The sequence below is a fragment of the Hibiscus syriacus genome, unplaced genomic scaffold (assembly GCF_006381635.1).
Source record: "Hibiscus syriacus cultivar Baekdansim isolate YM2019G1 unplaced genomic scaffold, ASM638163v2 tig00003041_pilon, whole genome shotgun sequence".
NCBI classification, from domain to species: Eukaryota; Viridiplantae; Streptophyta; class Magnoliopsida; order Malvales; family Malvaceae; genus Hibiscus; species Hibiscus syriacus.
The window spans coordinates 9115915-9141710 of NW_024061960.1; the positions used below are offsets into that span (position 1 = coordinate 9115915).

Here is a 25796-nt window from a genome sequence, read left to right on the forward strand (position 1 = left end):
TTCATTAGAATATTATTGATTTCTTCATTATTTACTCTCCTGCAATATATTTTTATAGGTTGATTCGACAATCACAATTTTTGAGATTTATAAATTCTATATTTTCATGAATTTTTACCTCTCAATGTTTAGAAAAATAAAAAATGAGTTATCTTGGTATTAATGAATATCTAAGTACAGCTTCCATTTATTAAATATTTATTATGTAAAATAGTTAAAAATAAATTTAATTATTTAAATATTTTAATTTATATTACAGTACATCTTTAAACAACTATTTATTGAATAGCATTATATCTATGTGATTGCTAAAGAGTAGACCACTTCCATGTAATTTTGTCACATTATGGAATGCATGGCCCATTGCCATTCTGGCAATTCAACAATTACCTGATCACCACACATTTCAACCAACAAACTTCTTATTGGTCCCTTTGACACCATAAATTTATTGCCTTTAGCTCGCAATCAACACAATCACCGAAAATCTTGCATGTTTCGGCCAGAAACCCAACCCATTTCCCTAGGCCCTAAACTTAGACAAACTGATGGATTTTTATTAGTCCTCGCACTCCAACACACTCGCAAAAACATCTACCTTATTCCGCTGAGTAAACCTGACCCATTTCCTAAACCCCCCAAGTCCTTTTGTTGAGAATGCCGCAAGTGATTATTCTTGGTCCCAGCAATTCCAATAGCTTCAACCTATGTCTAATCATCGACTCTTACTCCATGCCTTTTTAAGCATCAAATACAAAGATATTCTCTGGACTAATCTTAAAAAAGATTTAGGATTTATGATACCCTATTTACATTTAGTCTAACATTTATCAACATCCGAACAATGCTCCAACACTTGCAGAAGACCATTTTCATAAACGACATAGAAATGAGGCGAGTCGAGGTTTCCTTTGGTTAAAGTTAGAAATTGATCAAAATTCTCGACAAGACAAGGGATTGGAGACAAAATAGGTTGACGGAAAATAACTTGGTAGGCGTTGATAAAATGTTTCAATTCATGGATTAATGCTAGTAAGCCTTCGATTTATTGTTAGTGGACAATTATGCAAGAAGTTCAACACTTATACCAGTTGGATTTTATTAGTCAAAGGACCAAATTGATATCATTTTTAAGTTTGAAGGAACAATTAGAGGCAGCTTTTGAAAATGGACTTGGCTGATCTTTTTTTTTAGAGATTCCTGCTTTATGAACCCTTAAACCTTCAGATCGGTTGCTCAATGGGACAGTTCAAAGCAGAAGCTGAAAGACTGCCCCAGGCGAACAATGTGAAGAGGCTCCAAATCTAGCACGAAAGGGGAAGAAACGAAAGTATGAATCTCATAACGGAAATGAATTGATAATGTATTTCTCATGGATTTAATGCCTAGCAACAGCATTTTATCAAATTATATATAGACAAAAATATACGAGTTATAGCATCAAGAACTGTAGAACAATCAGCCAACTGTCCTAGTGTATGTACATTTTCAGACCCTGAGAAGCAATTGATTTAGTGTTCACCCAGAACGCAATCGATTACTTCAATCAAAGATCAGCAACATGATGCTTGTAGTATAGGTCAATTCTAGTCCACTTAGCCTTAGTTAGTAAGCTGTTTGCAGGTCACTAGCAGAGATAAAATGGGCCTGCTTTTTCTAGTAAATCATCCACATGATTGCGACCATACCGGAAGTCTCAAAATTGTGGTGTTGTCTTGCCTTTCCAGGTGGCAATGCAATTACTTTGTTTTCCACAGAATAGGGCCAACATAACCATGAAAAAAAGAACAAAAATTGGGTTTGAAATCATTTGTTGGGATCATTGTTCCTCACAAAATCTTCAAGGACACTGAACCGTTGTAGATCAGTGATCCCTCTTGCTTTTCTTCAGCAACATCGACATATAATTGATATACTCATGGCCCATCCCAGTATCACTCATTAACCACTGCAAAGCCTCAGATGCAGCATCTTTTTCTGCATTCTTCTTGTTGTTGCAAGGCCGCCCAGTGATTTGCATACCTTTGAACTCAACAGTAGATTGGAACTGACTGTTTTTCAATTGATATGTCTTGTAGGTTGGCGTGGCATATCCTGCCCTAGTGACCAATGTTTGGAGTTGACTTTTAGGATTATCACCCCCGGGACCACTCTCTGTCCTAGAAATTAGAGACTGTTTTGGTGGAATAACAGGCATATTTGATGGTTTAAGGTCCTGACGGCCAAATACAAATCTTCCATCACACTGATCGTCAGAAACCAGTAGCCGTATGGCAGAAATCAACTCATGATGAATATGTAGGACCATTTGGGGATTCAGTAACTGCCCAAAAATGAATTTATTAAAATCTAAGATCAAGAAATTAGACAGAACTGATGGTTTTTATATTCAAGCAGAGGTTATATGAAGTAAAGGGAAAATATAAATAAAATAAGCAGAATAGCACCAGCTAAGGGAAAATTGGTTGTCTGAGCTTTTAACTTACTTTATTTTGAATCAGCTCATCAAATTCTCTCCTTAAACTTAGATATTTTTCTGCTAGAGAAGGTTGCATGAAAAATTCTAGGTACCCTCCCAACATCTTCAAGTGTCCATCCTATTAGAGCAAGAATATAATTTCACTAAACCACCATTTACTGAAAATAATTACAGAAAATTACAGCCAGAAAAAATAATAATAGAAAACCAGATAAAAAACACATTACTTGAAGAAACAAAAAAAAAATCTAGTAATAATATAGACAGGAGAAAATCTTACATCTCCTCTTGAGATGCTACCGCCAAACAGGAGAAGCACTGAATCAGAGACGGCGGTTGAGTCCCGCAGGAAAACAGAGTTCACTTTTATCTTCTCATTGAACGCCAGCCAAGGATACGGAATTCTAGATTCCCGAGCATTAACAGAGTTCTATAAAATATAAATGTACATTATCACATGAAAACTAATACGAAATAGAACAAAGCATATTATATTTCAGCTAACATAGTAACACAGTAATTAACAGCAAAGATTCAACTTGAAACAGACTTACTGAGTATAGAAGCACAGGTCCATCCTCCATAGTTTTCAGTGAAAATGATTTCTCATTATGCTGCACATGAATCCATTAACACACATGGAAAATTATTAGGAAATGCAAATTAATGTTGACAGTTCACAATTTAGTCTCTCAAGTTCAAAGTTGAGGACTATCCTTGTAATGTTAAGCACACAGTCAACAGCCATAAAATTTAACCGGCAAGCCAAGTATACTTTTAATGCAAGGTACTCAGTTTGTTGATTTTTGGAATACACAAGGAGAAATAAACTAAAAACTCACCACAACAGAGCAAATTCCAGGGTACAGCCCATAACAAATAATTGACCGGATGAGATGCTGATCATAGCTCCAACAATTAAAGCTAGTTGCATTGTCATCAATAAGACCAGTATCCTTGAGCAATGAAAGAAATTCCTCCCGAAGTGAATCAATTGCTTTCATTGATTGTGCAGAAAGAAAATTTTTCCAGCAGTAATCATAACCAGTAAGGTCTATCTCAGCTTCTTTCCAGCCCTCATAGGCCCGAACAAGTGCAAGGTGGTCACTATAATCATGGGAAAACTGCGACTTTGCAGCCTCTGCAAGCTGCAAGGAGGACAAATGATCTGTAATATGCAATCTGCTATTTGGACCTTTATTGGGAAGTTCCTTTCACATGAAGTCAATGTGATTCAGTCTCCAGCTCTTATTTTTTTTATAAGAATGGAAGGCCTCGTTAAAAACCCCCTTCTTGATTAATAGAGCTTTAGAATAAGCTCCTTAATCAGCGGAAGGAGGAAAAGAGTGCCTTAGAACTTTTATTGATACTGAAAAATTACATAAGATTTAACAATTACACTAAAATCCAGTACATAATACTTAAACACTCCAACTGCCATAATAATCATCTCACACAGTCAACCTATCCCTTTCTTTGCTAAACTGTCTGCCTCTCCATTGCACGCCCTTGGAATTAACCTCACTGAATGAACCTTTCCCGTGATAAGAGTAGAAATCTGATAAACTAGATGCGATAAAAAAACTGGGGCCAGAACCGGGGAATGAATCCAATCCACTGCCGGAGAACAATCTCTCAACGATCAACCTACCAATAGACTCCCAACATGATGACAAAAAAATTTCAATACCTCTTTTTATAGCTTTTAATTCAGCAAGTGGAGTTCCTTGACCAACATTCTCTGAAAAAGTCAAAAGGGTACAGCCATTCCAATCTCTTAATATACCTCCAATTCCTCCACCCGAACCATCAAGCCTAACAGCTCCGTCGACATTCATCTTTAGGAAATCTACCGGGGGGGGGGGGAATCCATCGTAAGACATGACGATCTTTAGCTTTCAATAGTGAAACTCCATCTGCAAGGGATGGATTACCAATCAATACATCCTCCTGAATAGTTATTTTAGGAAATTTGGTCTCCAGCTCTTTTGGTTATTTAACTTTTTTAGATGATTTTAGAAAATAATGATTTAACTAATTTAAAACTGTCCCTAAGCATGTCTTGCAGGGATTTGACTAGCAACCACACCAATGGATTAAGCCTGGGAAAAAGTGGCAAATTTTGGGTTAAATCATCACAACGGCATGTCATAGAGAGTTTCGCCTAGGTGGCTCAGATTGGAGTTTGTAAAGGTTTTTCTCAACCTTTCTCTGGGGTATAAGAGTACCTCCTGTGTCTTACTCCAGAGATGTTTTCTACCACATTCATTAACTGTTACCAGAGAATTAGTTCGTAACTGTAAGTTTAGAATTCATTTTCCATCCCTTTAATGACAATGACCTGGCATCTTTCTATTGGATGTACTAGTTACACCTCAAGTCGACAATATCAGGCTTTCAAGGCTTATTTTAGAAGCAAGCAAATTCCATACAACAATCTGTATTCTCTTACTAGTACTTGGTTACCCTTCCCAAGTAAAACTCCAGCTTCCTTCCTAATTCACACATGTGGATTGTTGTTGTTCCCCTGTTTCTATTCCAAACTCTCACTTTATGCTTCCAATCTTTCTGCCAGCCACAGCTCTAAATGATCTAGAGCATGCTGCAGTCCTCTCTGCAAATCCTACACCACCCTATTTCGTTTGTATTGGCACTACCTCACTGTGAACCAAAAGGACACCATAAAATTTTTAAACTCATTTGACCATTAAACTTGGGATTCTATCATTAATAATCAATACATTGTACTCAATAAGCTTTTAATAGAAAGATTTGACCAAACCATACAACCTTAATACAATTATACACTATCACCTTTCTCTTTACCAATTCCTAAGCTTGTACTTTTAGTTTTATTCATTTTGCACCCAGAAAATTGTTTCTTATTTTCATGCACTTAACTGCCATTAAACATTCCAACAGATCTAGCACTCTTATAGCTACAAAAGTAAAACTGTCTATGCCACCAACCCTAGAATTCAGTTTTGGAAAGTTAAGCCAACAACAGGTCCTTAAGGAAGGTACAACCGTCACATCCAGAACTGCTACACCATTGTTCAAACAATAAATAGTCAACATCACCAAAATTTACCATAGATATGCTATAAATTTAAGTAAACAGGGACTCATCCAAAAAGGAAGAGTAAAGAATAAAAGGTTCATGCTCAGATTACAATCCTACAAAAAGATGCATATGATTAAGGAAAAGCTGACTTACATCTTTCTTGTCTAATGGTGTCAAAAATGGATCTCTAACACTAAGACCAGCAACAATAGTTAACACAGGATCCAGACAATTAAGGATAGCACCAAGGATGAGCATCTTCCCAAGTTTTGGCTCCATTGGAAGCATAGTCAAATAACGCCCTATCAATCAAGTAAGTTGAACCAAATGAGACTACAGTAACAAATAATTACTGAAACTAAAGAGTATTAATATGAAATAGCAAACATAAGTGTTCACAAACCCAACACAGTTAGATTCTCATTCACATCCAACGCCCCAATGATTTTTAAATATTCAATGGCATTTTGAACCTACAGTCACAGTTTAATAAATAAAAACATTAATGGGAGGAATACAAGAGTACAGAAGAGGCATTCATTCAAAGGTCGCGAATAAGGCCTTCAAATAATGGCATAATCTGAAATTTATACGGTGCAAAATGAATGTTTTCTGGTAAGACATTGATATTAAAATAAAAGTAAAACCAAGATATGAAATGGGCTACTACCGCCAGTAACTTTGGTGACTGCAATGCCCTTGATAGAAATTCAGATATACTACCGAGTTTCAAAATTTTGATTTGCAGACAAAGAGACTGCAAAGGCGTTCTCAAAATTTCAGGTAATTGATATTCAGCGAAGGCATCGTATACACATCGAGGATAGAGATGGTAACACTCCCCAGGCTGCACTCGCCCAGCTCTTCCTCTTCTCTATGTAGACATGCATGTACAAAACAATACATTAATCAGCATAAAGGTACATAACTCAAGCAGTGAATGACTTGTTTAATTTAAGAGTTTCTTTCCAGTATACAGATAAAATGAGTGAAGAAAGAGAAATCAATGGAAACAGCATGTCAAATGCATAAACCAAAGCCTTAACCCCACCTATTTGAGGCCGGCTACAAAAAAGACAGGGCAAAGAAACACTTATAGGGGTACACAAATCCACCTTCAATCATTTATATTAGCCACCATCTTCTCTTCAAGTTCTAATAGTTTAATATCATTATTTATCACCTCGAACCATGTCTTTTTTAGCCCTTCAACCCTTTAATTGCTACATCCTTTCAATAGGTGCATCCCTCAGTATTCATTTAATGACCAAACTACCATAAATGGTTTTCTCACCTTATTCTCTATAAAAGCTATCCCAACTTGAAGACAAATATCATCATTTTTAACTTCATTCTTTCCAGTCTTACAACACATCCATCTTAATATTGGCATCTTAGCTACACTCATCATTTATAGATGTCGCTTCACATTAGCCCAACATTCCGTACACCATAGCTAAGCAAATTAGATAGTTGTCCCAAAATATTTCCACTTCAAACCCAAAGGTATACTGCGATCACACAAAACTCCAATCTCAATTCTCCAAAAAAGCCACCCAACCTCTATCCTACAGTTAACATCTCCATCAATATGCTGTTCTTTCTGAATTATCGCCTCTATGGTATCACTTGACCATCAAGTGCGATCACCTCAAGATCATTGTTCCCCCTTTTACTTGATGCTCACTCCATTTACTCGATCTAAATCTCTGAGTTTCTCGTGTTGATTCCACAACTCTAATATGGTATTAACCTCTCTTTTAGTCCCAAAAACCACTACAATGTCACCCACAAATAGAACAAACCAAGGTATTTCATCTAGAATGCCTGTTGTTATCTCATCTATTACTGTGAAAAAGAGAAAATGATTCAATGTTGATCCTAGGCGCACCCCTATTGTAATGGAAACTCAATAGGTCAACACTCAAACCACCACAAGTCCTTACATTCATGGCTACTCCCTTGTACATGTATCATATTTTATTAAAATATTTGAAAGGAATTGTCATCTTTTTTTTTTATAAGAATTTCAGGCCTCGTTAAAAACCCCCTTCTTGATTAATGGAGCTTATATGAACTCCTTAATCAGCGGAAGGAGGAAAAGAGTGCCTTAGGATTTTATTGAACCATAAAATTACATAAGATACAACCATCATACACCCCACAAACCAAATAAACTCGAAACAACCATAAAACATCCAAAATATAAATATAGAATCAGCCAATTCCTTCTTTAGCTAAGGCATCAACCTCTAAATTGGTTGTCCTATTAACCCATCTGACAACACCTTCTAAAACATTAAGCCTATGAACAATATCTTTAATCAAAAAAGCATAAACATCAGGAACTAGATCCACTTTCTTAATCCAGTCTACCGCAACTTTGCTGTCACTTTCAATAATCAGACGTCCCTTCCTCTCTCGTAAATTCGCATAGAACATTAGACCCTTCTGAATAGCTTTTAATTCCATAAAAGTTGGAGGGCCCGGACCAGCAGTTTCCTTGAAAGAACTTAAAGTCAAACCCGAGGAGTCCTTCAGAACACCTCCTATCCCACTCTTCTTCCAATCTCTTGTAGTAGTCGCATCAACATTTAACTTTACAAAACCTTGAGGAGGAGGAGACCAAGGAAATTTAGTTACAAGCCGATTAGGATAAAGAGAGCACAAATCCCCTAATGAAGGGTCTGAAATAAGAGAATCCTTAGGAATAGACACCTCTTTGTACTTAGCAAGGAACCAAGAAGCTAGTCTAAACCTTGCTAGGAAAAATACTCAGCCAAATCCAACTTTCCCCTTCAAACACATAAGATCCTAACTTTCCAAGTAGTCCAAATAACTGCCCAGGAAAAAAGACCAAATTGTAGAGGTAGACTTCAAATCAGCCCAAGCAAGTAGGAAGTTTTTCGCATTAACATGCAAAACAGACTTAATCTTCCAGAAATTCAGAAATTTGTTCCAAATCGTCCACACCACCGAACACGTGAAAAACAAGTGCGAGGGAGACTCCACCTCCCTCTTACAAAGAGGGCACATAATGTCTACAATTCCTTGTATTCCCCTTTTAACAAGTTCTGTCCCTAACAACCAGCTTCCCTAACACCACCTGCCACATAAAGGACTCCACTCTAGGTGGAATCTGGCACCTCCAAATAATCTTCTTCCAGAAATATACCTCTTTCGAATCCGAAATAATGGCTGAACAATCTTAGTGCCAGATTTAACAGTGTATACCCCATCTCCAGTACCTTTCCAAATCACCCCTCACTAACTCCTTAGATAGAGAAACAGAGGAAATAGCGTTCATCAAGTTAACCCACTATTCTATTTCCCAGTCGTTTAAATTTTTTCTAAACTGCACATCCCAACTCCAACCCGATGAGCTGTAATTCCCAAATTCAACCAGTTTACCCATTCTGTTTGTGGAAATGGAAAACAATCGAGGAAAATAATTAGAAGAGGATAGTCCAAAGCCCAATTATCCTGCCAGAACCTAATCAATCTGCCATCCCCAACTCAGAAAGAATACAAACTTCTAAACTTAGAGCCAATACTGTCTTCTTTAAAGTGATTCATAACCACCGATCTCCAAATCCAAGATACTCTTTGTGGGACTTTGTTGTCAAACATTAACTAAGATGGATCCATATTGTATTTAGAACAAATGAATACCCTCCAAACAGACCCCCTTTCATTAGCATACCACCAAGGCCATTTTGCTAGAAGAGCTCTATTCATGAAGGAGCGAACATAGAACTGACTTTATTAAAACCAACCTTCCTGCTAATGACAGTGAAGAAGCCTTCCACCCCGCTAATTTATTCGTAAAGTTATTCACCACCGGATTCCAAAGTACTGTAGAGTTTCTAGTAGCACCCAAAGGCAGTCCTAAATATTCAGAGGGAAAACTACCCACAGAACATCCGATAGAATTAGCCCACTGCTGAACTTCTTCCTCGTTCAAATTCACACCAAACAGTTTACTTTTCTTCATGTTGAGCTGTAAACCAGAAATCACTTGAAACACTCTAAGCACCCTCTTCACATTTAAAATCTGCGTCTTAGATGCACCACAAAACATAATGAGATCATCCGCGAACTGTAGATGAGATAATTTGAAAGCAGCCGCATCCCTTCCTATAACCAGTCTAGAAAACAGACCCTGTTCCACAGCCTTTAAAATTAGCATATTGAGAAGTTCTCCAATAAAATTAAGCAACATAGGTGATAGAGAGCACCCCTGTCTAAGTCCTTTAGCCATTGCAAATTCCTCAGTAGGAACTCCATTCACTAAAACAGAAACTGAAGCTGTGGTTACACACTTTCTGATCCAACCTCTCCACCTGGAACCAAATCCCATTTTCTCCATTACTAGAAACAAAATGTCCCAATCAACCGAATCATACGCTTTCTTGAAATTTGCCTTGAAAACACAACCTTTAGGACCATTTTTCCTCCAATAATCCACTCCTTCATTCGCAATTAAAGAACAGTCCAATATTTGTCTCCCTTGGGTGAAGGCAAATTGAGTAGGACTAATTAAGTCTGAAATACAGCTCCTCAACCTCCTCGATAGGCACTTAGATAGGATCTTATATAATCCACCAACTAAGCTAATAGGCCTATAATCATCAAGGTCACCACTGTTAGAGACCTTCGGAATAATTGTAATAAAGGTATGGTTGATGTCATGATCCCAATCTTTCCCCGAATAGAAGTTGAAGAAGAACTTCATAATTTCTCCTTTAAGTACATGCCAATATCTCTTGAAAAACCCCAAATTAAAACCATCCGTCCCCGGGGTTTTGTTGCTATTGCAAGACTTTAAAGTCTCCCATATTTCCTCCTCAGTAAATTCTTTCTCCAAAATTAAACTCTGCTGAATTGAAATTCTGGAAAAATCCAACTCGATTTCTTTCACTTCTAAGGTCGATTTGTCATTAAAAGCCTTAAAGAAGTGTTCTTTGACAGTGGCTTTTATAACATTTGGGTCTTGAATAACATTACCCCTGCTTATAAGAGCATTCAACGCATTTTTTTCCTCCTAACTGAAGCACATGTATGGAAGAATCTGGTATTTCTGTCCCCATCTTCTACCCATTTGGATCTAGAATTCTGGAACCAAATCTGCTCCTCTATCTTATGCAACTTCCATAATTCTGACCTTAACTCCTTTAACTCAGCTGCTTTCTCATCATAAGTACTATCTTGCTGCTGTTGGACCTCCACTTCTAATTTTTGAATCTTCAATTCTATTTCTGAAATTAAAGCTCCAGGAAACTTTTCTCTCTTTCCTGCCCAATTTTTAATGGCAGTTTTTGGTTTTTTTCAGAATTTTGAAAATTCCAGCATTCATCTGTATCTCTTTACATTCTTGAATTGAACAACTGATCACATCCTCAAATCCTGCTTCATCCATCAGATAGTTAAACAGTTTAAACGGCTTTTCCCCCAATTTACACCTCCATTCTCAATTATTACTGCATTATGATCTGACAATGATCTTGGCAGCAACGATTGTGTTAAATCTGGAAAAGCTGCCAAGAATTGGCTATCAACCAAAAATCTGTCCAGCCTTACATAGGTTAGAGAATCTTGGTTATTACACCAAGTAAACCTACCTCCACTCAATGACAAATCGATTAAACATGTATTAAGAAGAAAACGATTAAAAAATCTCTAAAGAATTCCTTTTTGGCCTCTACCAATCTTCTCATCTTCTTGTTCAAAGCCCGCAGAAGAACCCCTCTACGTAGCATCATAAGTTTCTTGGAATAAATAAAAAACATGTGTAAGTCTCATCCTGACATTCAAAACCTCTCAATAAGTAGCAACAGATGAATTGCTTTCATGATTGATCATCCTAGCATGAAACCAAACAGATTTTCCATAAACTTAGCATTTTGTTTAAACATTGGCCAATAATCCCTTCCCAAAGCTTTACAAAAGATTTATTCTCCAATAGCTTGAGTAGTCCTGAATGTGATTGTTGTCTTTATATAAAGGCACCACAGAATCCTTTCTCCACTGATCAAGCGTATTATTACTTCGCCCAATCTCGTTAAACAAGTTCAACCACCACTCAATCGAACTTCATCACAACCTCAATAGGAAATGCATCTAAGCCTATCATCTTTTCTAATTATATTAAATGCAAAGCCTCTTTGACATCGAAGGAACAAATAAAGTCACAATTTAGGTCCTCTCATAGTAAAGTCACCCACATCACTACAGTAATTAAAGTCGAAGAGATTATCAAAACAATCCCATCATCTCTCTTTAATCTCCTCATCCTTCGCAACGATCATAATCTTCCTAATAGTTACCCAATCTCTAATCTTTTTCTCTCATCCAAACAAACCTATAAATATCTTTATCTCGATCTTTTGACTCCAACCTTTCAAAAATATTTTTACTCTCACTCTAGCCTTCCATGCAACTTTCTTGGCATGTTTTTCTAGCTTATATTACTAAATGTTTTGTATCTCTACTTTTCAGTAAATTTTTATAGCAAACTCATTTTTTCTTAACTTCCAAATACATGACTAGTAGAAACTAGACAATTAGATCCCCAAATCTAATGAGCAATGCTTATTCTCTGAGCAAAAGTAATGCAATAATATTTATATCTCCATGGCATCAATAAAACTTGCATTAGATTTACCACTCGAATTCAACATTGAAAAGAAACACAAGACTGAGGCAAACTTGCATAAGATGTTTGTCCTGAAAACTTGCATCAGATGTTTACCCACTAAGGCAAATCATTTGGGAGTCAAGAAAGATTAAAATGTTTGTCTAGAGGCAAGCAACTCATTTTCTAGAAGATTCTTGAAACAACCATGAAATTTAAGAGGAATCTTGTTAAATTGGTGAAAATGAAAAAAAGTGGCTGAACTTGAATCAATATGCACAAACCCAACAACAAAAAGTTTGTTAAGGCCAACCAGGTAATAAATGTTATTGAAGTAGGCGCCTAGGTGCTGCCTAGGCACTATGTCTTGGTACAATTGTACAAGACCAAAAAGGCACCTCAAAGCCTTACAGGCTAAGCAAACTTTTCTAAGGTGACAGGGGGAGAGCCACCTAATTGGAGTTCTCTAAAATTTCTAAAGTTTTTTTTTCATTAATCACATACCTTTAATAGTGAAAAGGGGACAATATCAAATTCCTTGTTTTTTCAATGTTCGAGTATTCAACAAACAATACGAGACCATATGAACATCACGCTTTCTCTCTTTGAAGATCACACTAAACCATGCCCCTTGAAGATTTATGAGTTCAGGAACCATACAAATGAGGCAGACATATACGCCAACCAGAAGCTCATTATTTAACTATTTCTCTCCTTCCACGTGCTTCTCATTTGACACAAAGATGTGGTTTACAAAAAGCCAATCTTGTGCAACATGCTAGCATTCATGTTCTCTTAAGAAATTGATTTATTTGATAATTTTTATTTCAATTAATCTTAGAAGGAAAAGATTCATCCCCTAGCAGCACCTAGTGCAAATTATTATGGAAAAAAGCAATAGCCTAGCAAAAGCATTCTTTTTTTTATAAGAAGAGGAGGCCTCGTTAAAAACCCCTTTCATGATTAACGAAACGCCTAGTGGAATTCCTTAATCAGCGGGAGGAAGAAAAGAGTGCCTCAAATATTATTGATTAAAAGTATTACAAAGAGTAGACTACTTCCAAGAATAACCCCCCTTACAACTGAAAGCCCGAAAAACAAATAGAAAGAACCACCCAAGCTGAAACTCCCTAACTAGCAAAAGCATTCTTAACAGATAGTCAGAAAGAAACCTTCAAATTATAGATGATAAAATGAACATTCAACACGAGTTGAACTATACTAGACAATTCTCTGACATAGCAAAGACAAATTATCGACGGCCAGTTTTAACCTCAACATAGATTAGAGATCATACATGTAATCAAATGGTAGCCTTACTTGTAGAGCAGAAACCTTGGAAATCCACGACGATTGCAAACAAGGAGTGTTATTCAGTGCATCATACGATGTCTCCTTGGCCTTACCACAATCAAGAACAAAAGCAACATCATTAATCGTTATGCTCGTCTCAGCAATATTAGTAGTTAATACAATTTTCCTCACTCCATCTTCAGGCTCTTCAAAAATTAGCTTCTGCAGGAATCCAGAAAACTTATTTAGAATTTTATCATGTATGAGAAGGGCAAATGGGGAAAAGGCCAGCCAGCCAGAAGATCTTAGAATATACACCAAACAAAGAATGAAAATTACCTGCTCAGAACTAGCCATAGAACCATGGCAAGTAAGTAACAAAACTCGGCTAGGATGTCCAAGGATTGCATGAGCTTGCAGCTTTTCCTTCAGAGAACTTATGTCATCCCACCCCGTCATAAAGACTAGAACTGCACCGGGCCTTTCATTCTCACAGATATATGATAAAAGATATTCTATGAGATTGAAACCAATACAATCAGGATTCCAACATGACAAAGACTCCTGGGTCTGAGGGCTGAAATCCTTAAAATCAGCTGCTCGGAGTGCATCCTATCATATATTTTCACAATAAAGAGAGAAAATAAGGATCATAGAGTGCAGTATTCCAAAAGTAGCAAAAAACAATAAACAAAGAACCAAACTGGAATTATTCAGGTCACCAGTCGAGCCACTAAATATATGGTTTTAATTATAAATAAGCAATAAATATATATGGCTTAATATGGCATTTAAATATATATATAGTGAGCATAATGCATTTAAAATGACTAAGAGGTTAAAGACTCAAATATCATCACTAACAAAAATATATTTTAACAGAAAATAGTAAAATCAATAAAGAACCAGTGTTTTACCCGTTTAAAAAGTTCATTACAGGTTTAACTGTTATTTTATGGGTTGAACCGGTTTTCTATCAGTTCACTTAAGGCTTGGGTATTTTTATATGTACTGAATCTAACAAACCACCAGTTCCTTAGTGAACAAATCGGACCAACCAATCCAGTTCAGTTTTTTACAACATTGAAAAGAAGTTTGCTTACCTCAACAGAAGAGGCAATTTGGCTCTTCCTCTTTCTCGGGGCTTGTTTACTCATTTTCCACATTCTTTCTTCGCCATAATCATCAATTTGATTAGCTGGAGTCAACCTATAACCAGTCATCTCCAAAATATTCTCCAAAAAATGTGTTTGAACTGGGTATGTAAAACCCTAAATTAGAACAGGAAAGGAAAAAAAGGAAATTCAGTGATGCATTTTAAACTCTGGAGAACTCTACCAGAAAACAGACTTGAATCTGGAAGAATTTAAGCTAGTGGTATATACTCTGAACGAATGCTTTTTTTTTTTTTTTGATAGGAATAGGAAGCCTCGTTAAAAACCTCCCTCATAGTTGACCCTTTCCTAATAGAAAGGATCAAGTAGTGGAGGGAGGAAAAGAGTGCCTCATTTTATTACCAAACCAGATTACATAAGACTTAACAATACAGCAGATGCTTTTACATAAGACTTAACCACTTCTGCTACTTCAAGAACCTACAGCTATAGGAAAATGAACTATACCTAAAACATACAATCAACCGATCCCCTGCTTTGCTAAACTATCTGCCTCCCCATTACAAGACCTTGGAATTAACCTAATTAAAACCACCTTTCCCGAAAGGATCAACAGAATTTCTCTAACCAGAGGCAACATGAAAACTGGTGCCAAAGACGGGGTGTGAATCCACTCCACTGCCGACTTACAATCACTCTCAACAACCAATCTACTAGCAGCAGACCATCTTGAAGCTAAAAAAATTTCGATGCCTCTTTTAATAGCCTTTAACTCTGCAACTGGTGGGGGACCTTGACCAATGTTCTCAGAAAAAGTCAGAAGAGTGCAGCAATTCCAGTCCCTTAAAATGCCTCCAATACCTCCAATCGAGTCTTTTAACCTAACAGCTCCATCAACATTCATCTTTAAGAAATCAACAGGTGGAGGAAGCCAGCTAATGACATCATAATCTTTAGGTTTAGGAACAGAAATACCATCAGCTAGTGATGGATCCCCAATTAGCAGATCTTCCTGAATAGGGAATTTAGGATACTTGGCTAGGAACCATTTAGATAACCTAAATCTCACAAGGAAAAAGAGAGACAGCCTATCAAGGTTTAATCCTTCAAACACAATCGCATTCCTTGCTTTCCAAATAGACCAAAAAACGACTCCCGGGATAAACTTCCAAATCAATGAATTCAACCTCAAACTCCCCCACGAATTAAATAAGGAAGGAGGGTCCTCTGAACGAATGCTTTGAAAAATGACAAACAAGAACATCAAAAGTCTAATTCAAGCATACGAGGAGAAAAGCCACTGAACCAGCAAATGGGACCTAAATAAATCTGCCTAAAGTGAAACGATTGGTGGAATTGAGTTTTCAACTTACTGGAATGTGGATTAAAGGTGCCCCGCCAAAATATGAGGAGAAAAGCTCAGCATCCAAAGTTGCACTCATCAAAATCAACTTTAATTCAGGGCGGCGAGGAAGCAGATCTTTAAGGACAATGAGAAGGAAATCTGACATTTTAAATATTATATTAGAAATCATGTTTCACTAACTTCAAAACTAAGACACCATTTTCACATATTACCTTCATTCATCCCCCGTTCATGAATCTCATCCACAATGACATGAGTTATACCTTTTAAATTTCTATCCACTAGTAGTCTTCTCAACAAAATGCCTGTTGTGCAAAAGAGAAGACGAGTATCCCTCCCTTTAATACCCTCAAGCCGTACTTTATATCCAACCTTCAAATAAAACAAATAATGAGGAAAAGATTACCTGATTTTCTTAAAAAATATTTTTAACAAAGAAACATAATAGTTGGGCAAATGTTCTAGCAACTATTTCAGACAGAAACTAACAGATTCACCCAATTTCTCTCCTCTTTCTGAAGCAACTCTTTCTGAAACAGATATAGCAGATATTCGCCTGGGTTGTGTACATATAATGCTACAAAAAGCTCCACGGCCAGAATCTATCTCAGATTCTAAAATAAATTGGGGAAGTTGTGTGGTCTTGCCGCACCCAGTTTCACCTGAGATAATAACAACCTGCAAAACACAAAATTTTGTGACTACACAACTTATAAGAAAATATAACATGTGTCTACATAACCAAAGTGGTGCACCAACTCTGGAATTGAAGCAACCAATTATTTCTGTTAAGACGATCTACTCTCATGAAATGATATAACATAAATAAAAGTACTAAGTGCAGAAACTCCTGTTCTCATCCTAAATATAGAGAAAAAAGAAAAAGTCATTTAGGACTTGATTTGCATGCTGCTTTTGCCACCTTCCTTTTGCTTTTGGAAGTAAAAAAGTATATCATTTTGATGTTAAAGCAACTAATATTTTCAGAGAATAAAAATAAATTTTGGTTCTTGGATGGCAAAATGCACAATTTTTCTTTTCTGTGGAATAATTTACAGTAGAATTTTCTTTTACATTTGATTTGATCATTTTTTATCATTTGTGATTGAGATTTCACCCTGTTTATAACTTTTGAGAAAGCAAAAACTAAAAGGTAAAGCCCTAGAAAAATGCAATAACTCACATCACTCTCATTTTCTTTCATCGTTTGTTCCAGTTCGGAAAGATTTTCTTCATTAATAAGTTAGTGTAGACAATGATAATCTTCCTATTTTGCTTCCTCTCACTAATTTTCCTACCAAGCACACCAAAAATATTTCAGTTGGTTGAAAAAATAGGCCATTTAGATGCAATAACTTACAATCACTAAACAACTTCCACTATGGCCTTCAAGCAAAAACATATAATATTAAATTCATCTCACTTAACTAACAAAATACAATATAGCCTCAAGGTCAATTTATTAGTTCAATAACAATCCAAGAAATGTTTCTTGATGAGCTGAGCCTGTATGAGTAGCCCAGCTCATTTTCGCTCCAATAGAAGCCAATATGTTCATGAATACAACATCCCTTTACCACTAGTTCCTGCAGAGGCAAGCAACTAAAACCAAAGAACAAGTACTAAAATTAACACACCTGATTCTTATCAAAAAACACACCTGATTCTGCAAAATGGCTGTCAATATGGTATCTTTCTCTTTATAAGCAGGAAGACTTTGACGGAAGTCTAGCATTCCTTTTCCTTCAGGAGACTCCTACAAACATGAATGAAGAGGAAAACGCATTATCAAAATAGTTCAAACCAGCCAAGGCTATTATAACCTTAGCAAGCCAAATTCAACCCAATCTGGCATCGGCTGGCTACAACTTGTTAAGGCCTTAAAATCCCTTAGTTAGCTAAGTCGAACAGCTCTAGAGCTGCAGCAGTTTGACAAAGAGGTTTTGTTGGCAAAAAGAATAGAACAGAATTCAGAGGAAAAAAGAGAAAAAGAAGGGAACAATTGAAAAAAATATTAGTGAACGTTAGCATGTTATCTAGTTGGCTAAATTGCACCAATCATCAAATATGAGGTTTGGCTATACTGAAATAGAACGGTATGTCAATGAAAAATGATGGATGAATTCTTCAAAATTTGGGTAAAGTCGAGTTAGTTAAGCGTGGTGTAATTGGGATCGAAGATCAGTTGTGCCCCTTGTGCGGAGTTTTTATATAATCTGTTACTCATCTTTTTGTTTCCTGCAATGTATCCTGGGGTCTTTGGACGAATTTCATGAGAATGCGGAACATCTCATTCGCTATCCCCGAGAGCCCGTTTGATTTATTCTCGGCATGGTTTGGTTTGGTTCCGAATTCAGCTATATGGACCTTTATTCCTGAAGCAATATTGTGTTCGGTTTGGAAGCAAATAAATGAAATTGTTTTCAATAAAGGGATTCTTGATCGAGTACAACTTTTCTTCTTGGTGAGATATAGAGTGGCAACATGATTTTCTTCAAAGTTTCAAAATCATTCGGTCCTTTTTGATAGTTTAGTGGGCGATCTCACGTTAGCATATTCCTACCAAGGTTCAAAAAAGGTAAATTTTGCCCGTGTAGGTTGGTGTCCTCCTCCGCCAGGTTTTTTTAAGGTAAATGTGGATGGTGCTATGGATAGATTTTGGCAGAAGGGTGGCATAGGTGGTTTGCTTCGGGACAAGAAGGGTGTCATGCTGGATTCGTTTTCCGAGAAAGTTGGATCGGGTCCTCCAATTTTGGCAGAATTATTGGCTATTAAGAGGGGTTTGAAGCTATTTTTGGAATCAGAGTGGGCATTAAGGGGAAGGCTAATCTTAGAATCTGATTGTTTAGTTTCTTTAGAATGGATTAAAGATCCAGTTTCTTATACTCCTTTGTTTAAAGCAGTGGTTAATGACATTGCTAATATTGTGTTAAGTAGGGGTGTGGTCATTAGGCATGTAAAGAGAGGTGCCAATCATAAGGCAGATGAATTTTCCAAATTGGGAATTGGTTAGGTTTGAAGAGGAGGCTTAAAGTAGGGACTGGTTAGGTGTCTTGTTCTGGGTTGAAGCTATTAGGTGGTAGGAGATGTTTGGATTTAATTGGTATAATGTACTTTTGTTGTATCTAGTTTTTCAGTAATAAAATTTATGGCACTCTTTTCCTCCTTCCAATGTCCGCTGAGCTACCTTTGTAGATTGGCGGTTATGAAGGGGGTTTTTAACGAGGCAATCTTTTCTATAAAAAAAAATTGGATAAAGTTAATAGGTATGTTTAGGTATTATGCCTAAAGAATTACTTAATCAAAACGATGGTTTAAGATTAAATCTATCACTCCAACCCTCCTTTTACCATATATTAATTGGGCCCCTAACTATCATTTACACCCAAATAAGCCTTCTTAGCAAGAGAAACTGCCAAATGGCCCACGACCACTAAAAAACAAAGTAAAGAAGATAACCATCCTTAATAAAGAATTAAATAGTAAAGGGCAATTTTCTTCCCAGCCAGTATATTAAAAATTAATTATTTTTTCTCCATCTCATCTGGCACGTGGCAGATTATATCACTCGATGGATTCATGTAGCATAACAGTTTATATTTGACACTAGCTTAATTGGACATAAATAACAGATAAGGAGCTAAATAGATTGCAAAGGATGGGTCTCATGTGATAGATTCAATTTAACTGCTAGTATTTTCACGTTTTAGCCAATAATAAAATATCAGTGCAGCACAACAATCATCAATATTCTAATATAATGGGCACATATGAGATGCTATGATTCTATGAATAGGAAATAGCAACAATCTATATGCACAATCGTCAAGATAAACTGAACCTGCCACGCTTGTTGCTGATCACGCAGCAGCAAACTTCTTCGCAAAAGAATTTTCTCCATAACAGCTGTGCCAGATGCTAGTGGCTCTGGCTGCTCAAAAAAACCTTCTTCAGTAATTATACTGCTATTACTGCTTGATCTTGAAAAACAATTATCCAAAAAGCTTTCATTATTCCTACACTTTTTAGAAAGGTATTCTCCAAGATAGGCATCAACTCTCTTCAACAAACCAAAATTTAAGTTCACCTGTCAAGTACAAAAGGCATCAATAATACATATAAGAGAATTTCACTATCAAATTCAACAAAAGGCACACTAAGGGCTAGTTTAGCTTGCTTTTGAAAAGTGTGGTGAAGAAGTGCTTTTGGGTTATTTAGTTTAAGATTCAAGTGTTTAGCATTGCTCTCCGAAATTATAGCAAGATAGTCTTGGTTTTTCATAAAGGGGAGTTACAGGAGTACCTCCCTCTGTGGACGCTTATCATCCAGGTCAAATCTGTAGTTAGGCAGGGGCACCTTGCTGAATACGGCAACTTTGGAATAAAGATGGCTGTCAAACATAATTTGAGATGAGAATCCCCATATAAAGCGAATTTTACATGGGAAAATATCTATTTTGATCAATAGAGATACCTATACAAACCCATTCTGCCTGCCAAAGCGGCTATTTGCTCAAAGTCACGCCTGTCCTTCTTCTCCCTTGACACCAACTCCTGTTTCCCGTCATCATGTAAGAGTATGGCTAGCTTTCGCTTCCACTCTTCAAGGTTAGCTTCATTGAAAGAACCCTAGAAAACAGAGAATGCAGTAATAAAATTATAACAACCTTCATGCAACAAAGGCTGAGCTAGAAACTAAATTTCAATAAACAAAAAGTTAGATACAAATTAATAACTTTAAAATAAAATATGTTACCTCAAAAAAAAATAATAAAATAGGAACTTTCCCCCAATGATCTTGTCTCACCCTTAATATACACACATTAATGCTTCTATTTGTTTTCTTTATTTTTTCTTTTATAAGGTGTCAAGAGAATTACTAATTATTATTACTGTTGAATGAGCCATTTAATTGCCAAATCCTAGAAGTACCAGGGATATGTATCCTAACACAATTTGATGCTTCACATACAAAATGATGAAATTAGTTCATGGCTTCATGCTCTTTGCTTCAGCTAAAGTGGGCAGAACTAGCAAAAGCAATCAAAACAGTACTAAAAAAATAATGAAACAAAACAAAACAAAAGGGAATAAAGGATAAAAATGGTGTAAAATTGAAGTTGGAACAAGAACAAAAGGATTTTGTTTAGGCATTAATAAATAATATCCCACTACAGTTGCCTAATGTTTGTAGAAGACTATCTAGGGTCTGTTTGGTCTGGCTGCTGTTCCTGTAAGAAGTATTGTTTGAGTTGAGCTGTTTCAATAGAGCTGTAAGGAGAAGTTAAAACAGAATTTAGCAACATATATGCAGAAATGCTATAGAATATTAAACACTGATATATATTATTTTATATATATTTAACAGGTAAAAGATGTAAAATATTCAACACTTCTGTAAATTTAAAACAAAAACAAGTAAATTCAATACAAAAAAAAAAGATCAAATAGAAAAGATGAATGTGAAATAATATGATCTCTCTATAATTTCTGAATTATTGAAATATAAGGCAAGCATGTATAAAAGATTCATTAAATATTTATCATGAAACAATTTAGCACTTCTTGTAGAAGCTTTGATTTTTAGCTTTGTCTAAAAGATCAAATGGGCTTCCCTCATTAGCTGAAGATCTCATACTTTGAGAAGCAGAAACCTGGCTCTGCTTTTGCAGTAGAAAAGCTCTTCCACGAGCAAGACAAACACCAACTTATGCTACATTTATAGCAGTTTTTATTCCTAGCCCTAGGATACTCATATATATATATAAACATAATTACAAATTGTAAATTGAAGTAAGACAGCAAACATAAGCATATCATGATTACCAATTTAGCTACATTCTAGAATGCTCCAGAATCATAAAATCAGCATTAGGACTTTGTCGTTATGATCAAATGACAAACCATCAACAGCAAGGTGCATATATATCTGACCCTTGTTGAAAATATTAGTCTTGCATATGTGTTAGTGAGAGAAGCTCCAGCTTCTCTCTAACCAAGGTGTTTTCAAATTTCGAATTACAAAAGCCCAGGCGTCTTTTGAAAATTTTTCTCTCTCCTCCGACATCCACCCATTGTCAGCTGCCTCCGACAACCGTCCGCTGCTGCCGCCGCCGTCCGCCGCCATACTCCGACCACCGTTTGAAGCTTTTTTCTCCTGGGAAGTTCACCGACTCGAGGTGATTCCAAATCTGGCTTTAGATTTGCGATTGAGACATTCAATCGACGCAGATCTGCTCGAAGTTCACCGTCGATTTACGCCTCTTCCCGCCGCTAGTGGTCGTCTCCGCCTCACCACCGGACTCAGCTTCTTCTCGCGATCATAACTCCCTTTCCTAGTGTCGAAAATCAGTTCTATTTCCAGTGTACTGGTTCGGTGAAATCTTACCCTATCCAAGCTGTCTGTTTTTCCAGTTAATCCTCTTCCCAACTTCCCAGTTCTATCCATCTGGTTCGGTGAAATCTTACACTATCCTCCAAGCTGTCTGTTTTTCCTGTAAATCATCTTTCCCAGATCTCTCCATGGATCCTCTACGCTCGTCTAAGCACAGGCGTACTAGTGGTTTAGCTGCAACAACTGCGGCAGGTGCAGCGTCTGTGAACTCCATTAGTACTTCCTCTGGACCTGACAATGCAATCAATTTTTCATTTTCCGGCAAGGAAAAACGTGAGAGGGAGAGCGAAAAGGAAAGGACAAAGCTCCGGAGACGGAACAGGCGAGCCTTCACTAGACGTATGCTGGCCGGATTGCGGCAGTTTGGTAATTTCCATCTCTCAGAGCGTTCTAATATGAACGATGTACTGGCCGCCTTGGCCCGTGAGGCAGGTTGGACAGTTGAGGCCGACGGCACTACCTTCAGGCAATCGCCTTCGCCCCAAAAGCAGCAAAATTCAAGAGTATTCTCAGCAAGGTTGGGTGATAGTCCTTTATCAACCGGGTGTTTGAAAAATTGCTTTGCTAAAGCTACTTCAGACTGTCACCCTCCTGTTGGTAGGATTGATGACAATGGACTGTCTTCTTCTCAAGGAGGGAAACAAAAGCTCGGAACTAATTCTGTAGTGCAGACAACACCAACTTTACCTATCGCTGATATTGTTCAGGATGGAACCAAGGAGAGCATCATGAAAGGGTACTCCCATGAAAAGTTTTCCGAAGTAACGAGAAGGAGAAAAAATGAGTTTCAAAATTGGTCGAAGGATGGTCATCCAAGAATCGGAAATGGGATCAGAAATGGTTGTTTCACGATTTTTATCGAAAACCTTCCAGAGATGATCCATTGGAAGAGACTTGGGTCTATTTTTGGCACACATGGTCATGTTATTGATGCCTTCATTCCTAAAAAAAGAAACTCGAAAGGGGTCCGTTTTGGGTTTATTCGGTATGCAACTATTGAAGAAGCAAGGAGAGCAATCTCAAAAATGAATGGCTCTCGTATCGATGGCAGCAAAGTTGGCGTTTCTTATGCTAAATTCAAACCTCGACATTCCTATTGGAGGAAGTCCTCGTCAGGTGTTCTTCGCAAGTCCGGGATGGAAGATGATTCGAGGAAGAATCATTATAAAGTTGAAGGTGTTATAGATGAAGAAAAACTTCAGGTGTTGAGCAATTGTCTAGTGGGGTGGTGCAAGGACTTTGTCAAAATTGGTCATCTCGCTAGACAAATGCAAGCGAAGGGCCTCACTGGCTTTACCTTAATGAGAGCTGCTGGTAATGCGATTTTAATGATTTTCGAAGACAATGCTTCATTGAGAAGTGTGAAGAACAATAAATCAATTATTCTCGCAGAGTGGTTCTCCATAGTCGAAGCTTGGTCAGAGAGTTTGGTAATGGAGTGTCGTCGAGTATGGTTAGTTTGCGAGGGTGTTCCTTTTCACGCATGGAATTGGAATACTTTCAAGAACATTGTTGATAAGTGGGGTTTATTACTAGCTATCGACGAAAGTTGTCAGTCTCCATCATCTTTTGATCGGGCAAAAATTCAAGTCCTCATAAAGGCTGATGCGAGAATTGATGCGATGGTGGAATTGAAGGTTGGTGACAACTTCTTCAAGGTCATGGTGCATGAGATAGAGCCTTCATTCAAACCAAACTCTTGGGCTCCTGAAGAAGACGAGTCTCATTAGATCTTGTCTCTTCAATTGTGGTTTTGTTTTTATCTATATGGTTGTAGGTGTTGCTTTTAATTTGCATTATGTTCTGTTGCGTTGTTTTAATCCTACTGCTAGTGGTGTAATTAGAAGGTGATTAGATTGTGGCTTTGGATGAGGATATATAGGGTTAAGGTGTTTGTTGTAATGGTGTACATCACCATGAGAGGATATTCCGTGGTGTCTTTTGTATCGGGTATTATTATCAATAAAATTTGAGGTACTCTTTTCTTCCTTCCAATGTTCGTTAACATACTTTTAGTATGTGAACGAATACGAAGGGAGTTTTTAATGAGACCTCCAACTTCTATCAAAAAAAAAATCAACAGCAAGGTGCAATTAAGGTAAAACAATCAACTTGATTGGCTTTAGCATAGTATTAGTCTTGAGTTTATTGGGAAGCATTAGAACTTATTAACTAAACCTATGATGAATATCAAAGTTTTATTTACAGCCGTATTCTCTTGCTTAGATCGAGACATTGAAAATTTCTAACTCCCAAGCTTCAACCCCACCATATTCGATCATTGCATATAATCTATAAGATTTAAGTGATACTTTGATGAAATTCACTTGGTTACAATCTTAAAGCATATACTCATGCGTGACTTATGCATAGGTCCATAATGTCGAGACATTTCATCCCTAGGCATGTGGCTAAACTATTCAGAACTAGCAAGTTAGTAATCTTCAGAAACAATGTTTTCAATTAAAGATATATATTTGAAAATTAAAAGTGCTTGCCACTCATTTTTAATTTTTAATTTCCACCAAATGCATCATATTTCTGAATATTAAAAGAATGGAGAAAAATGGTCACCTTTTCTTCTTCATCCCAAGTCAAAGGCCGAGAAGCAATGCAATGCCTCTAGAACTTTCTGATAGGCATGCAATTCTGACCTATGGAAATCACGCCCCAATTCCACTCACTCTACTTCTAAAGCCGGAAAATATTTCAACTAGTTTTCTTATTAACAAAATTTGGAAGAATATGAAAACAAAATAAAGTGCGATGTTTCCCGAAGCCAACCAACAAGACTTTCATTTATGCCGATAAACAATCAAACGCAAGAACTCCATTTTACAGGAAACTTTACCAAATGGAAATATGTGTAAGTATGAACTGACCGATTGCAAAGGCAAATCCAGCTGGTGATCAGAGCCATTCTCGGGAATCCCCAAATAATAAGCTGAATTATACTGTGGGTTTTGATTATTACTATTTTTACTACCATAATTGCTATTATAAGTCCCCTGCTGTTGCTGTTGCTGTTGCTGTTGCTGTTGCTGTTGCTGTTGCTGTTGCTGTTGCAAGTGTAGCGAAGGAGGAGGAAGAGCAGTTCCCTTGGCATTCAAAACAGGTTTGTTTTGGCGGTCGCTAAGCTTGGAGTGAATCGTGGAGGCTGAAGCGGATAAATCTGCTCCCTTCTTGGTGGCTTTGTGGTTGTTGGGAGATGACATGTGGGGGCCGAGGCGGTGGTGGGGAGGGATGTAGACGGCGCCAGATGAGGATGGAGGCCGATCCTTCATCGTTGGAAAAGAGAGTGAAGGTTTTAGGGTTTGGGTGAGAAATTGTGAAGGGAATAGAAGTAAATGTGGTGAGTAAGAAGAGGGCATTCACGGTGTCTTCAAAGATTTTAGATTCTTTCCTTGGTACAACTGCATTTGCTTTTTGTTTTATACTAGAATGAACTCTAT

The 25796-nt window shown here is 37.1% G+C and overlaps 1 protein-coding gene across 4 annotated transcripts; it reads right to left on the reverse strand.

Annotated features, from left to right (window-relative positions):
- Positions 1 to 1447: 1447 nt before the first annotated feature.
- Positions 1448 to 25796, reverse strand: LOC120171932 (DExH-box ATP-dependent RNA helicase DExH5, mitochondrial). Of its 4 annotated transcripts, XM_039179543.1 has the most exons (20): positions 25411 to 25796; positions 25227 to 25380; positions 20425 to 20579; positions 20254 to 20341; positions 19793 to 20038; positions 17612 to 17707; positions 16441 to 16629; positions 16164 to 16323; positions 15959 to 16089; positions 14574 to 14741; positions 13810 to 14082; positions 13498 to 13692; positions 6214 to 6417; positions 5947 to 6016; positions 5697 to 5845; positions 3322 to 3627; positions 3034 to 3093; positions 2745 to 2909; positions 2487 to 2597; positions 1448 to 2323 (listed from the first exon to the last, which is right to left on the reverse strand). In XM_039179543.1, the coding sequence occupies exons 1-20, from the start codon at positions 25713 to 25715 to the stop codon at positions 1865 to 1867; spliced, it is 3684 nt and encodes a 1227-aa protein (XP_039035474.1). In that variant the 5' UTR covers positions 25716 to 25796; the 3' UTR covers positions 1448 to 1864. The 4 variants fall into 4 exon arrangements, with proteins under 4 accessions (XP_039035474.1, XP_039035471.1, XP_039035466.1 ...); XM_039179540.1 differs by having other exon boundaries at positions 2760 to 2909; positions 25227 to 25796; XM_039179535.1 differs by having other exon boundaries at positions 25227 to 25796.

What these genes read in the sequence shown, in the direction of transcription:
- LOC120171932 (XM_039179535.1), bottom strand. Translation starts at nt 25,715, where the DNA reads ATGCCCTCTTCTTACTCACCACATTTACTTCTATTCCCTTCACAATTT. An exon ending in GGCAGAATGGGTTTGTATAG is followed by an intron (nt 20,342 to 20,424) that starts GTATCTCTATTG and finishes TATGTTTGACAG; the next exon opens with CCATCTTTATTCCAAAGTTG. An exon ending in ATAAGCGTCCACAGAGGGAG is followed by an intron (nt 20,039 to 20,253) that starts GTACTCCTGTAA and finishes TGTACTTGACAG; the next exon opens with GTGAACTTAAATTTTGGTTT.